This window comes from Bombus pascuorum, chromosome 14 (genome assembly GCF_905332965.1).
Source record: "Bombus pascuorum chromosome 14, iyBomPasc1.1, whole genome shotgun sequence".
Lineage (NCBI taxonomy): Eukaryota > Metazoa > Arthropoda > Insecta > Hymenoptera > Apidae > Bombus > Bombus pascuorum.
This window is the reverse complement of record NC_083501.1, coordinates 5,310,007-5,326,267: the sequence shown is the minus strand read 5'-3', so window position 1 is coordinate 5,326,267 and position 16,261 is coordinate 5,310,007. Positions and strand designations below refer to the sequence as shown.

Here is a 16,261-nt window from a genome sequence, read left to right as displayed (position 1 = left end):
GCGCGCATGTCGGTTCAATTCACTGAATATCCGGTAAAACTGTAGAAACAAAAATATCGGCGTATCTATCAGACCGTTCTCCTCTTAATTACGATAAGCGAGGAATTCTTAATATATATTTCATTCATACGTCATAAAATCGATGACGTCTTGGTCTTATCGGAATAGGGAACTAGATGTGAAAAACGCGGAATGAAAGAGAAATTCTTTAATAAATATTTCGTCCTTTTCCATTATACATGTTTCCATTTTTTGATTTAAAGTAATTTCAGTAATAAGCTCTTCTCATGTTTTACGAAAATTGATTTTATTTTTTATAACGGAAGTATAATAAAGGTCATGGATGTTAATGATTTCGCGCGCGTCAGAATGAAAAGCAAACTAGAAAACGAAGCAGAATAACATTCCAATGTATTCCATTGTAGCATGCGAGATATCAAACGATGGCTTTTGGTAATGGTAGGTAAATGGACCGATCATTGGATAGTAATGAAATATTCAATGATAGATATTACCCGTTCAAGATCGTATTTAATTTGTTACAATAAGTCAATACAATTTGTTTGATGAAACAAAAAGAAAACTACAGTTATTTATCATATAAATAATTGCACCATATCTTTTTTTGTGCGACCAACGGGTATTACATAGGAGATGCCAAAAGGCAATTATGTGAATGCTACGAAGATATTTTCTCGACTTTTTGTAGCGAAGCATTTTGTATTTATCGTTCCACACGAATAGCTAATGTACAAGCACTATATAATTCAAACATCTGTTCTATCCGTCTTATTGTATTTTCTTTAAGTTATTTATTTTTATAGTTAATTTGTATTTATATGTATACAGATATATCCGATTATAATCAACTATTAAAATTATAATACAGCCAAATACTTAATTATAACAATCATTGTAGACATTGGTTGCAAGCTAGATGTTCCGTTGAATGCGGTCCTATACAGACTGAAATATATAGTTGTCAATATACAAATACTATGAACGGAACAACTGTATGATGTGCTCATAAGAGGGATATACAATGGGTTTTATTAATTATCATATGTACATACGAGCATACATACATACATACACACATACGTACGTACGTACATACATACAAACACACACACACACATACATACATACATACAGACAGATAAACAGCAAACAAACAAACACACATGCATGCATACGTACGTACGTATACAATCAATCGCGCAGTTTGTACCTGTGTATGGATGTGTGCGTGGCTACATAACGTAGCTTGGAAAAAGGACCTGGGCTTTTAATGAATGTTAATGCTCTGAGTTGAAGCGTTCCCTTAAAAAAAAAGTGAGAAAGAGAAAAGAACTTACTACAACTTATGAGCCTTTAGTGTTACTTTATATTCTCCTTACACTCTTCCCGTAATAATATTATGTTTTGTAACATTAGCTCGACGGAGTGTATAGTAATTAGGCTGGTTAGGTAACCAGTCAATATTTCGTGGAACATTCAAGAGTCTACCTCTGCATAGTAAAATGCAGAATTTTGGAAGCATACTCATTTATACCATCTGCTTCTTCTTTCTTATTTTCACCGTATGTTAAATAGTAACGAATACGCCATTCGAGTAAATCACCGAGATGATGTTTCAACATACTGAATTCTCTCATTGCTACGATCACTTTATCCGCAGGAACATTTCTTTTCATAGCGGTTACAGATTGTCGTATCAACGTAAACGAATGCCACCTCTTATCCAGTTTTTGTGCAAAGGCTAAGACGAGGCAGTCGAATGAACAGTCTGGCCGCACCACACGTATAAATAACCAATATCGTAAAAACATGTTTACCTATTAATATCTACTTTAAATAATTCATTAAGGCTTTAGTTACATCCAACGCGATTATTTCTTACTTATAATTTACTCAGCAATACTATTAAAAATTTAATTTCAATTAATTTTTTTTAAATATCTTCAGCATCGCGTCAAGCATCAAAAATACATTTTACAGTCTATGTAAGTACTTTCCGCGATGGATACATGATAACCATGTTATCAGAAAGTTATGGAAATTTTCCGAAATTGCTATTACGATCGGTTTCTTAGAACTTATAAATTCAGTTCCATTTTTTAAAAAAAGAGAAATTTAAATATACCTAAATTTGTTTAAAACAAATTATGAATACTGTAATTACATTAAGTGGGTTCTCGTATTCAAACTTAAATTCCCAATAACTATAGTTTTAATTTCTAATATATTATTAATGTTCTCGTAATAAAAATTATCATTGTTATTGCTATATCAGTTATGAACTGAATTAACAAAATTTTCGCGCATTATTTGCTTATCATCGTATCTGGACTTCTCGTGAATGTATTATGACACATTTAGCTTAATAATGAAACCTAATAAGAAATACAGGAAATTTTTAAGCCTATACAAACATTGTATGCAAAGCGCTAATTGGGCCATATGGATAGTATATGATAATGTTCTTGGTTGTTTAGAAAAGTGGACAAAAGAGAGGGATGCAGCGGCAATATGATCAGACAAAAGGATGTGTAGGAGAATGGAAATAATGATATACTACAAAACGCTCATTTCATGTGTTAGAATGCCAACTTCGACCAGTTCATTGGAAGAAATAACGACTATACCATGTCCTCTAACAACCCGATTATATCATATCAGCATTTTTTTTCAGAAGCAGTGATCTCTAAATCGGCTATCTTCGCGTAAAACAAATTCAAACATTTCTGCATTGTATATTGGCGGTCACAATATTGATATAATTATATAGTAAGCTAAAATATGTTTGGACATCGTGACCAATCACCTTTACTTTTACATTCCCAGTATTCACCACCGTATACGTAGCACAGACTGTCCGTGTAAGGATCCTGCTCTTTCTTAAACCATAAAGGTTCGTAAGTTTCATATGGTAAACCTAATATAAATTAAATTTTCAATTATAAAATATCTCAATATTAAATAATTCTACCTTAAATTATTTTAGAAAATATATTTTTAGAATACCTTGAACGGCCGCTTTTTCAGCTTCGTGTTCCCTTGCACGTCGAACAGCTCTTTGTTTTTCTTCTAATCGAAGTTTTTCCGCATTCGCTTTGTCCCATTCACCATTTTCCATTAATCTTTGATCAGGCCTAAATCGAGAATCTGTTGGAGCTATACCTTCCTCAGGCTCATTAAGTTGACACGCTAATTCGGTGAAATTATAATACTTTTCGCTATCTTCACTGTGATAGTAGAAATATTATAATGTATGAAAATGTATGAGCTTTCTTCTTTAACATAAATCTTAATTTAATAAAATACTTACGATGGCATACGACGCTTCCAAGCGAGTATGTAAGGCCCTGTTTTGTATACTGGATTGTCTGGTGTACCAGACGTACTGATAACAGGAGCGATTTCTATCTTCGAATCCCACGTACCTTGTACTACCCATTTAACTTCATTACTGGAGTTCATGACTACCCCTTTTACTTTGCGCTGACTATCTCTCGAAAAGTATGAATAGGGCGTGTATTTCAAATGGCACTTGATACCTTGTTTGTGATTCACAATATCTGTATCACCACTTTGATCAACCCATAATTTTCCTACTATAATATTGTGTACCGTAGTAGTAACTTTTCGCCACGTGTAGTGATGTGTACCACCTTCCATTTCAAGATGAGCAGTTCCTAATGGTATTACCTATTGAGCCATAACATAAATGTTGAACGTTTGTTTATAATATTAGAAAAGGTTGCTTCTTTAGTGATTTACAAAAAATACCTGAAGGTATTTCCCACGGAATTTAGATGCCATGGTGAACTCTTGCCAACAACGCCACTTTCGGCCTTCGCAATGTTGCGCTAACATTGGAGGGTGATGAGATACTTGTTCTGAAATCGCACGCCATCCTAAATCATCAATTCGATCGCACTCATACGTTTCACCTAATAAAGGATTAAAAGGCTTGCCAGTTCTGGAAGCAGTTGTGGAATAACTAGATATGGTAAATGCAGCAACATAAGCCATTTGTTCATAGCCATCTGTACATTCTGCTGCCCTGTAAGAGATCAAAATAGATATTTTTTCTTTCTTTTTTATACACAATAAAATAAATAAAAATTGAGATAAAATATACCTGTCAAGAATATCTGCATATTCATAATCTTCTGTAAGCCGTTGAAGCATACTAAGCGGCTCAGAAAAATTGACAGGCATTGGAATTTTTGACAAATCTTTGCCAATGCAATTTTTCATAATACTCCATAAATTTAATGGATAATTTGGTTTCTCAGGTACTCTAGTTCTCCGTTTTTGTTTAAAACCCGTTACCCCGGTGCTGCCACTGCTGCCATTGTTAGACTCCCAATTTGTCTGATACAAAATGGATGAAATTACATAAAGATAAATGAAAAGTCACTTTAATTAAAGTTTGATAATCAAATGGTAAGCAAAATTCAATTACATTGTCCAGATTGTCAGTATTCGCAGCAGTGGTAGGAGTTACTACTGTAGAATCGGTCACAATGCGAAAGGAATTTGTGGTAGCTGTATCTGACAAAGGCAAAGGTGTCTGATCTCCTTCTGAACTAGAGCCATCGTCACTACCTTGAGAATCAGTTCGATCTCTTGAATTATTTGCTTGGACACCGGGTATACTCAAAGTAAAAGTATCAGATTCTTGTGCATCATAAAACTCAACGTTATCTTCTTCGTCTTCTGATGGGGAAGTTGTGACTGTTGTATCTACAAAGATAACCAAAATTTTGCTTAGTTTGACTGAATGGTTAATTAAATAAGTAGCGATAAACGTATATATGCAAAGCTAAATGAGATTTAGTTAATCAATAAAACAGAGAGAGAGTTATTCAATTACAATCTTACAGCAAACTTTATAATTGAAAATGGAGATAAACCTTTATATATCATGACTCATATTCCTTGTTAGGATTAGAGATAAAACACGAATACATAAACATAAAATACAATTAAAGCTATTATTAATATTACGCAATGGAACACATTTCGCGCCAACGAAAAGTGTAACACAAAGTGAGAAATTTATTGAACCTATATAACCGCGCATGCCACTGCTCAAATTTATTTCACTTTACTTCTCTGCTTTGAAATAATTCTTCAACCCCTCCCCTGTTCTTATTATTTGTATCACTCCCCTTCCTAACCGATTGAATCGTGGTATGACAACTGGCTGTTGCCATTAAGTTGTACCGTCCTCTACCCCCTCCAAACTCGGTCCACACCTGCAGTACTGGTTAAAGTAACGAATAATGAATCACTAAAGATGCTCGTACACTGTGATTTTTTTTATAGGCAACTATAATGTACCACCCATTAGGTTATTCTACGTTCGAGAATAAGTTCGGCTTTCTTATATATTTTGGCCCTTGCTATCAATTTGATTGAAGCTGCGGACCGTTCTAAACCCGTTGATGATAAACTTCTTCCCTTCGCCCCGTTTAACTATCAGTTTAGCATCTTTGCACTGATCCTCTCGTAGCACAATCGTCGATGATTTCGACGCTCGATTCAGCTTTATCACATCGAATTTAATGGTAAAGTCGCGAAAAAAAGCTGTCAAAAAAATATTCACACAAAACGGAAATTTGCAAGGCCATCTGAGTCTGATGAAGTACTAAACTTGGGAGAAATGAAAGCACACCCGTGCATGTGTATATTATGTATATATATCTCTAGATGTATATATATATATATATGTACATATAAGCCTTGTATACATTACTGTAATATGCCATACAATATATGTAGTAGAATATAGAATATACTGCACGTCTTGCATGCATAGACTTTAGGCTGCGTAAGTCGCGACACCGTTCAAAGCAAATAGAGTTTCACGACTGCCATCTGGTTAAAGAACGATAAGGCACTCGAAGGCGCGAAAAATCAAATTCACGTGCTACATAGCTAAGCGTATGATCAAACAGTCGGTATATTAAGTAAGGTGAAACTATGCAGCTGTGCACTATTATCTAATGAATACAGCATCTCTCACTCGGTAGATACACACTCATGTGACCATGTGTATTTCATTTCTATTAGAATACACATACATTTCTATTAGAATCTCAGGTCAATGTTACAGAATTAAAAGGCCTATAGCACAATCAGAGCATTGTGTTGCGTACAATGTACAAAGGTAAAAGCTCAGCACAGTGTGCAAAATGAACGAACACACGAGTCCGTCTTTCTTAGCATCGTTACACACAACGATTGTTCGCAAACGCAACACTTGCATCAAAATGTTAATTACAGCATTAGCAATTGCGTTAATATAAAAAAATAAATTATTACGCGAAGCTCTGTGTCCCCCTGCTGGAGCTGCCGAGGGTAAGGCATGTTGCGCAGCCTCTTCTAAGTGAGAATGTTGCCTGGCCAATTGCTCGACCATTTTTTCTATTCGCACTTTCTGGTCACGCTCGTGCTGCAGCATCTTTTTCCATTTTGGTTCCTGCTGCTGCGCTAGTTGCAAATAGTCGTGACTTGCCTGAAATCAGAATTAGTTCTCCATGTGAGTTTATAAATATACATATACTTCAAAAATCAATATCTTTCATATAATATTCAGATTTTTATAATTTTATAAATTTAATGGAAATAGAAATAAATATTTACTTGTATTCTATAAACCAATAACATAAGCAACTACACTGATAAATTAAAAATTGCTTAGAAATATTAATTAGCACATAAGGAGAAGTGTTTTGAACCTAATATTTAGCGACAAAGCAGCACGGTTGCTACGCGCAGCGAATGAGCTAATTTTATACATCGTTGGCCAGAAATTTTCATCTGTATATTAGTCTTAACGATGGCCTTTCAACTTACATTAACCATAGCACCGGCCGCGATGCGAAAGAGCGTGGCTCGTTCACTGACTGTCTTGACTTTCGCAGCTAGTTCAGGCGACGGAGGCTCCAACGTTTCGAGCTCGTTTAAAACTCGCTGAAGCATAGTCCCTTTCTTTATCAGTAAATCATTACAGGCCTGCAAGTTTTCTAAGCGCTGCGATAAGTCCTTCACAGTAACTTGTTCTGGTTTTTGACTATCATTATCCTGAAATTCTTCCTCCTCTTCTTCTGAAACAAATTTTACTTTACATAACGTAACTGTTTTAACGTCCTCTAAGAGCAATTTAACTCTCATTCAACTCAATATTTTATTAAAGACAACGGGGAGTCTTTCATTGTCTATGATACTTTAACAAAAGAGAACGTGACTATGATTCAATATCGTCTTCTACAATTACATATGATTCAATATCATTTATTAAATTGCTAAATCAATTTCTTTTGAGGTACAGGATGAAGATAAAATAGATAGACAAAGATATCTGTGTACAAATATATAAATATTGAATGTCTTCTCTATCAATGAAAAGGAAATGTTGTGTAACAACAAAAATCGATAACAAAGGAAAACACAATAAATGTAGATCAAGACGTGTTTGCTTTCCTTTTTGTTTTGCTTATCATCCAGGCTTCCTCGTGCGTTATCTTTTACTGAAATGCTTTATTTGTGTAGAAAAAGTTAAGTATTCAAGAAAACAAATTTATAAATTTATAATAATACAATTTCATTGGAGATACCAATTATTATGCTCTAAAGGTTGCTGATCTTTTTAGTAATATTATAAATTGTATCTCGTATGGTAGGCATGATCATTATGTTATTGGTATATTAAGAATATTTAGCAAATAATTTGTAAAATTCACAACTACAAAAAATGAAATTCATTGTAAAAGTGAAATATTATGATCAGTATTCCATTTGGAATATTTATGCATTCTGTGCATTTTTAAAAATTCCGCAGTCTAACCGTTAGTTAACAGATACTGCAGGGACGACCAGTTTCCATAAAGAATATTTGAGCGTATCTTTCAATGTTTTAGATAAAAAAAAATAGCAATGAAAAAATATAAATCTACTCATCTCTAATTCTAAATTACAATTAAGATTTTCATGATTACATAATTCTATCTCGCGTCGATTAAATCATCATTTATCTTCGTGAAAAATTGCCAGGCTGTCAATTGCGTGAATGTTAGAAGACTTACTATAGACAATTGCCTTTAATGCTATTTCATACGGTTCGCAAACTGTTAATAGATTCATTGATTCTTCAACTAGCAAATGATTCCTACTCAGTATCAGTAGGCAGTAAATCATAAGATAGAAAAAGTCAGTCAGAATCATGCGACTCTAAATCAAAATCGTGTATCGTCTACAGAAGATATTATATATAATTACTCAGTTATATATTATTAAACTGCTAGTGTGATTTACGATCGACTGATATCGTCTGCAAACCTAATATTCGCAATAAGAGACACCTACTGCTCAATCAGTCTAATAAATACGACCATCGTCGTCCTTTAACGAAAATTAGATTTCCTATGGAACTCAAAGTTAAAGAGAGCGTGATAAATTCCATTTTTAGAAATAACGAAGTCACTTCTCTTTCCAGACGACTGAGCTTCTTCATTTCCTCGTTTGTTAGAAGATCAAGACGGAGAACTGTTTTGAGGAGTGTTTACAGCCCCATGAATCATTCGTTTACAGAAATGAAAAGCGGTATTGTTACTAACATTATTTAAACTACATTTCTGCGCAATTTAACATTTTTCAGCTGCTGAACTTCTCCTGTTAGTTCCAAGTTCCAGTCCAATTTCTCACCCTTTTTCAGCTACAGTAACTTGCAAAAATATTTAAACAATTACAACAATTCTTTACAAATAAATTATGTATGAATAAATTATGCAGAAAACATCTTGAAATTGCCTTCACACCCTTAATAAGATACGACTATCAAGATTGTAGTATAAATTGTACGTAGAAATGTACATAGAAGTCACAAGGAACTTAATGTTTTGCAGAGATCGCAAAAGTATTTAAACGTTCAATTATCCATTATATTCATAAGCCTGAATATTCAGTGAGACCATTTTTAACACTTACTGTACAATGGCTATTCATACCGTGTACCAACTATTTACTGAATTTATGTTTCCAATAGATGCCTTGCAACTTCTGTATACATTACCAGATCGGTTTCAAATTTTACCACTATAATTATAATAGCAGTATTTCATTACGGTATTAGCGAAATTCCAAAATGTGTCGTGTACAATTTTCTCTGATAAATGTTGAAATATTTTGACGAGCCACTGTAGATACATAATCGATAAAGATTGACGATTGATTCTCTCTCTCCCCCTGCCCCTCTCTCTGGTGAACGCCTGATAGAAAATGGATGATATTTCGTTGATACAGACCAGATTCCATCGCCTGGATGGCCTTGGCCTTCGCCAACTCGAGGGCCGTGACCCATTGCTGACGTTCTACCTCTGTCGCCGCCTTGATATGGAAGGTTTGCGTGCCACCGTTGCTCACAACGAACGTGCAAGCGTCGACGGTGTGTATTAAGGCCCCATGCAAGGATATCGTGCCGCGGCACGTGTGCGACATCTCCGTGGGATTTCTAAACAGAGAAGGAAAATAGCGACAGTTCTCCGGACATATTCTTCAATCGATTGAGAACCGAATGACACAGAGAAAGACAGACGTGAGTTTGCAAAATTAGTCCGTTTGCTGCGTCTAATGCAAGCCTGAGGTTTATCCAAGCCAAAAATAAAACACTTTTGATTCGCCCCAGAAATGATTACACGTAATTAGATTATACGCAGGCACGAGGTTGTACATGTTACCGTGAAAGTAATTAATCCTTCCGACTCTCTCTCTCTCTATCATTCTCTGTCTATCTCGGAAAACTTGGTCCTGTCTTGAGCAAAAATTTAGATCTGTTACAATAAATAAGATAATCAAATAATTTGTAGTTTATGAGATTTATTTTTGTAACGTTTTACTTTTCTAATTATCAACTTGCGACTTGTGAAATTTTAATAATAATATTAGTTCAACTGTACAAGAAGGATCTAATATTTGTTCAGTTAGACGAGTAGATCGTTTTACTGTGAACTTCAGCTGAAACGAGGCGACAGAGTAGGCCTAACTCTACAGTAACACGAAACTTGTGCAAATAAAATCTCTTTAATCAGGTTGGTGTATATAAAATTTGGTTTCTTTAAAGACTTTTATAGACCAATAAATCTAGTCTATGGCCTTATTGAGGTTTTATCTGAACAAAGGAAATTTTATATCCACCATCTCCTCATCTTTTATATCCTAGGTTCTATCTGATGACTAACCGTAGCTCCTTGCAGTGATTCTATGAAACCGTAAGAGATTTCTACAGAACCATGCTATGGGACTATCTATCTATTATATTGAACTATCAAACTAGATACTTTCACCGTAACATGTACAGCGTAGCAAACGAGATGAACACACGACAGTCTGTGTTAATCTGTGGCACTATGGTATGAATACTCAAAGAGCTTTGAAAACGAAGTTCGTGTAAATAAAATTAGTAGGATCGATTAACTCTTTTTCCAAGCAGTCCCATTACCATTTGTCCGACTATGACACCACCATATTTTCTTACACACGATCTACAAAAAAGGAACCCAATGGTGTAATTTGTGTGAAGAGAAAACAAAAAGGAGTACAGGAAAAAAAAATAAAGAAAGAAAGAATGTACAATGCTCAATAGCCGGCCTGATGATTGAAAGAAGGGGAACAGATAGCTCGCGGATCATGTCATGCACTTTAGGGTCAGTGGAATTAAATCTAACACGCAAGGGTTCGAGACTTTGTACACGATGAAAGAATAATCATACTCATGCTAACGCGTTCAGAAATTATTATTGCATATTGTCCGCATAGACCACAGGCATTCGCGCAAAATTTGTTTCTTCTGGTTTTTTGATTTTCTTCCTCCTTCCACCTATTATGATAAAAATTTGTAGAACTCGTCATTGTATTTCGAAACTATTTGACAGTAAGTAAGTAATCTTAACTATGTGTTTTATTGCAGTGTGAGGTACATGTACTTATGTGATTCAAATCTATCGATTGTAGAGAATTCGTATGTGTATTCGATGAGCGAGGGAGGTGCGTGTATATAAAACGTAGGAACATAAATAGTGCGCATAAGTAAAACATCGAAAAAGCAGAACAACGAATAAAAAATACATATCCATAAAAATAATCGCATCTCATCGTTCTATTGTCGTTCTGTTGGAAATTGTTTCAAGTGTAACGAGTAAACGATTAGATAAAATGACTGGGCTAAACACAACAATCTAGTATAAATTGAGAGAAAATTAAAGTACAAAGTGTATCTTGGAGGATCTGATATATGCTTTTACTAATCGGTGATCTTAAACAATTGATCGGTTATCAATGTTATTAAATATTGACATTTAAATAACAAGGCTATTCTTAATTTTAAAAAAATAAACTTACTTTGCTAATATTAAAAGAGATATTACATCAACAAAAGATTATTACGTCACTGTTTGAATATTACGGAACCAAAAGTAATAGAATAGGAAGAATAAATTCTGCATGCGTTATGTAAAACAGGGAATAAGTTGACCGAGGAAAATTCGCATTAACTGCATCAACAAGAATTAATCAGTGAAATAAATATTTGTTTCCTCTCTTGGAACTATTCGACAAATTAAGATTATCGGTATTCCTTAATACCAGCTCATCTATTCGTGCTATAATTATTTCTTGGAACATTCCCAACGAGCCAGTAAAAGCTTTACACGGTCTGCAAAGACCTTCGGAATACCTCCTCAACAGAACTGGAACTATTAGACAATATAAAGCAGTGTGTGTGTTTTATATTTGTGTGTGGTAAACATGTATATATGCACGTATATATGTACACATAGAACATAAAAAATATACAAATTTTACCACCTTTTTAGAGTAACTGAGATTTAATTAAGAAGAGAGGGGTGGGCTGAGGAGAATCGGTCTGTAAAATTAGATCTATGATAAAAGGGTAAGAAATGGACAGGAAGCAAGTAAAATTATTAGGAATATTGACAATGTTGTATTAATAATACGTAGCTCAAATATATATATACATATATATACACATATACATATACATATATATAATATGGCAAGGACTGTATAATGAAATGAAAATGAAAACTCGAACATCGTCTTTGTCTGTTTTAATTAAAAAGTTTGGTTCAAAGAATAGTCAGGATATTTCGGTTTTTTCGATAATTTTACTTACTCGGAGGCTCTGCCAGCCTTCCGCTTGCGTCGTGTTGATATCTTTGGCCCCCCTGTTGGTTCAGCCCTAAACAGTCCATAAAACAAATAGACCCTATTCACATTGTGTAATATTGTATCGAAGCGATAATTGTTTTTATCTGTTTCGAGAAAAAATTGTATCTTTGTCGCTGTTTATCCACAAATTTTCGCGATATAGCGATGTTCCTTTTCTTTCTTTCATATTTCGTTTCTTGATTACTTTCTCTCTCTCTCTCTCCCTCCCTCCTTCCTTCTCTCGCACTCTCTCTCTCTCACACACATATACACACATACATTCACTCAGTCTCTTTTTCTTTCTATTCTCTCCTGTTTACATAGCAATATAGCCAACAGTGCAACCATCACGTTCGTGCGTTGCGTGTACATACTTTGTGCGAGAAGCAGTTTCACCGATCAAGAAGTTTAAAAAATTCGTGTAAAAATAAAGTTGCAGGACATTCTGTTTTTGCAATTTGGAAAGGCATTGCAAACTCAAATCACACAACTGTGCCAAGCGGAAAATTAAAAGATGTGGGCATTGCATGTTGTCAGGAAACGCGCATGTTCTAAATATAAAGAAATAGAATAGTGGAATCATTGACATATACGTTATACTCGTTTAGAACTATCTCACCTGTATCCACGACCGGTAACTGTGAGACCGGGGTGACCTAAGTTTCGTCCGCGGAAATAAAACGTTGCAACACTTTTTACGTGACTAACGATGGTTAAATAATGTTTAGCGATTTTTTATTCTCCCACATAACTATATACAAAAGTAAACCAAAAATCATTCAATGTAAAGTTTCGCTGTACTGGAAAAAAAGAATAGTAAAAAGGCAAATATGCAATAAATCTTCTCTGATGCGTGTGATATATATAAGCGAATATGTGTGTATGTGTGTGTTTATGTGTGTTTATATATATACACACACATATATATACACACAAAAAAAAATATGGTCCTTACGACCAACCACTCTTTCTTTCAATGCTTTTCAACCGTTTTAACGTAGATCTCAATGTGTTCTGCGGCATGTACATGCTCAAGGATGTTGCTCAAACTAAAATGGATAAGTATGGAATATGTAAATATGAGTTTTGGATAAAATCATGATTAAGATTCAGTTAAATATACTTGGATAAACCATATCAATAATATCCATGATCCAGTCTTCATTGGTTGCTTATATACATGCAATTTCAAACTGTTAAATGTTTAGTATTGTATTTCACTTGTTGTGTTCTTAAATATCAACTGTTTAAGTCATTGACAGAATCACAAGCATGATCGAACACTATGTCAGATACGTAATCCAAAGCTGTTCCTTAAATTTTTCAATGGAAGGTCTTTTTCTTTAACCCATAATTACATGATGACTTAGTATCATATTTAAGTTGAAAAACAATATTTGTACTTATAGCATTACATATATAATACACAAGATGAAAGCATACGCATGCAGTTGTAAACATGCATGTGTTTATAAGCATAACATTATGCTTATATGTTACATTTCATAGAAATAATAGATTCATTTAAGAAATTAATACCTTTTCTTTGTTTAACTAGAAATAAAACATTATACACTAAACTCAATGTGGCTATATTTTCATCTAATATATATATGTAAATAATAAATACCTGATTAAGGTTATATAGCTATGACAGTAATCATTACAATTTCTTTTCAAATTTTACTCCGATATAAAATCAACTTGAAAGTGTGAGATTCTATTAGAAACTATACATACAGTGCTTTGGTAAGTACGTAATAATGAAAAAAAGGGAACAGCTCTGTATTGTATCCAAATAAATTTTCTCTGTCAATAATTGTTATTATGCTGTTGGAAATCACATCACGGGATGGGAACCCGTGTTAAAATAATCACGTTACGAATAGAAATCGCATTGATTTTCAGCGTGATTGAACACGCGACTAAAAGTGAAGGTAAACTTAAACGAAAGTAACTGACACGTATAAAACTACCTGTAATACGACAGTAGGCCATTTGACAGGACGAACCATCTTCGTTGATAACCTTTTAAATAATTAGTCCATTTAAAGAGCCAGCCTTTCATCTCCTGTGTACCATGTTGCGCCTTCGAATCACCCATTTTAGTATATGTTGCGTGTTCGCACGTGTTTTTCCTGAAATTACAATGCACTCCAATATCTGCGTACACATCACCCGTATCGTACAGCCACCATTTTGGTATTTTTCCAGCCCACAGACTGTACGCTCTTAGATCGAAATTCGTACTTATACACACTGTTTGTTAGTCGCAATAACACCAGCAGCGATACCAACAGACTCGAAGAACGTGCCTTAAAAGCACGATATTTGGATATAGTATGGGTCTCCCCTTTTGCACAGCGTGGTAACCTGCCACGTTCCTTAGTGACGGCGCCTAACCTTTATTACCGAGTCACCTATATAATGTTCGTGTATACGAACACATACGAATTTGATTACGGGTAATCTGTGATTTTGCAAATTTCTTCGATTCGTTCTCCTTCTATCTTTCTCGTTATTTTTCATGAGAAAAGATCGTTTCAGTGTATCACAAACATATATAATAATCGATAGCTTATGCGATGATAAAAAACCTTTACACGATGAATTTCAAGAGATAAATTGTAATAAATGTTTTTGCAATATGTAGCATATGTTGTCTTTGTTCTCTTAGCATTATTTGGACTACATCGAAACTAGGTTGTAAGTTAACGAAAGAAGTTACTAGTTGTTATCGAAACGAGAAAGATCGTATTGGGTCACTGTCATTCTTGACGTTTTCCTATTTGATCTTAAAATGAGAATTCTATACATGTCACATGTGTTAAAGTCATAGTCGACGGTGCCAAAGTCAAACAATGGAACATACATATAATTATTTAACGTCATACGGATAGATTTATCACGCGACAGGAATCTAACAAAATTCTTTTTTTACGTACTTTTTAGAACGAACACGCCAACGAAAAGATATTCGTTCTGTCATTTGGCGAAATATGCGTACGTTCTGCTGGAGCGAATTGCCCGAAATGTCATGAAGAAGCACTCAGTACACTCTTCGATTAGATGTTTGATACTGACCATTATCTTCAAATGAAACCAAGCTCTTAATTTATCTGAGCAGATCACACGAGTAAGAAGTGTTCGAGTGCCTCTTCGTTTTACCGTACGAAGAGTATATTACGAATTTCGATGTATTAATAACTAGGTAGTCACCTCACGTATTCGTGTATATATACGAAACACAGAAATACGAAAACTTCGATCGACTACATGTATTAATCGTTCGATTCAGATAATTTAATGTTTTTTATTTCGATAAGGTTTAATAAGCAAAGTTATGAAAGATAGGGTTCAATGTTATTTTACTTTATCGATAATATAAAATCGAATACCAACGTTACCGACTCAACTCCCATCATCCATCATCAAAAACGTGCTAAAATCATCACTGTAAATCACAGAGGACGCAAAAACCACTACTTCTTCTCAGTCGGTATTTTAGTACAAATGATACAAATTCTCCTAAGATATTACATATGTGTTATATTTAGTTTATGATTGTAAGTTTTAATTTCATTGAATCAAATCAAAATTTAAAATATTTCTTAATCTGTAATACGAGTCACCTTTCGTTCCCTTACTTCGTATATATATATAAAACAGTTTATGATATGCATATATATTTCCTCTTTGATATTTCTAATGAGAACTTATTTTTAAAATAAAGCTATTTTTAAACACTTTTGTTAAGTGTTTTAAGATTCTCATAAATATAACTACTAATATAGTCAAAAATTTAATAAATAAAATGCTAAGTTATATAGACATATTATTTTCTTACGATAAATTATCCCCAAGATTTATATATATATATATATATATATATATATATATATATATAAATACATATGCTCTATTGACGTAATCTAAATTTTCTTGAAATTATGAAGAAAAAGGTAAAATGTACAATAAAAATCCCTGTTATAACTCAATACTTAAAAATTGTAAATAACAA

The 16,261-nt window shown here is 33.9% G+C and overlaps 1 protein-coding gene across 8 annotated transcripts; it reads right to left on the bottom strand.

Annotated features, from left to right (window-relative positions):
* Window positions 1-511: 511 nt before the first annotated feature.
* Window positions 512-15,606, bottom strand: LOC132914021 (oxysterol-binding protein 1). 8 transcript variants are annotated; one of them, XM_060972779.1, is made up of 12 exons: window positions 15,460-15,606; window positions 14,217-14,378; window positions 12,206-12,271; window positions 9,321-9,526; window positions 6,874-7,124; window positions 6,340-6,532; window positions 4,475-4,755; window positions 4,148-4,383; window positions 3,793-4,069; window positions 3,332-3,711; window positions 3,028-3,248; window positions 512-2,938 (listed from the first exon to the last, which is right to left on the bottom strand). In XM_060972779.1, the coding sequence occupies exons 2-12, from the start codon at window positions 14,342-14,344 to the stop codon at window positions 2,796-2,798; spliced, it is 2,382 nt and encodes a 793-aa protein (XP_060828762.1). In that variant the 5' UTR covers window positions 14,345-14,378; window positions 15,460-15,606; the 3' UTR covers window positions 512-2,795. The 8 variants fall into 8 exon arrangements, with proteins under 8 accessions (XP_060828762.1, XP_060828763.1, XP_060828755.1 ...); XM_060972780.1 differs by lacking the exon at window positions 15,460-15,606 and adding an exon at window positions 15,325-15,339; XM_060972772.1 differs by lacking the exon at window positions 15,460-15,606 and adding an exon at window positions 15,186-15,318.
* Window positions 15,607-16,261: the final 655 nt, after the last annotated feature.

Bases quoted from the DNA above. Each gene is read 5' to 3' on its own strand.
- LOC132914021 (XM_060972772.1), bottom strand. From the start codon at position 15,229: ATGACAGAACGAATATCTTTTCGTTGGCGTGTTCGTTCTAAAAA. The intron at 9,527-12,205 runs GTAAGTAAAATT...TTCTCTGTTTAG, and splicing joins AAGGCTGGCAGAGCCTCCGA to AAATCCCACGGAGATGTCGC. The intron at 2,939-3,027 runs GTATTCTAAAAA...AATTTATATTAG, and splicing joins TGAAAAAGCGGCCGTTCAAG to GTTTACCATATGAAACTTAC.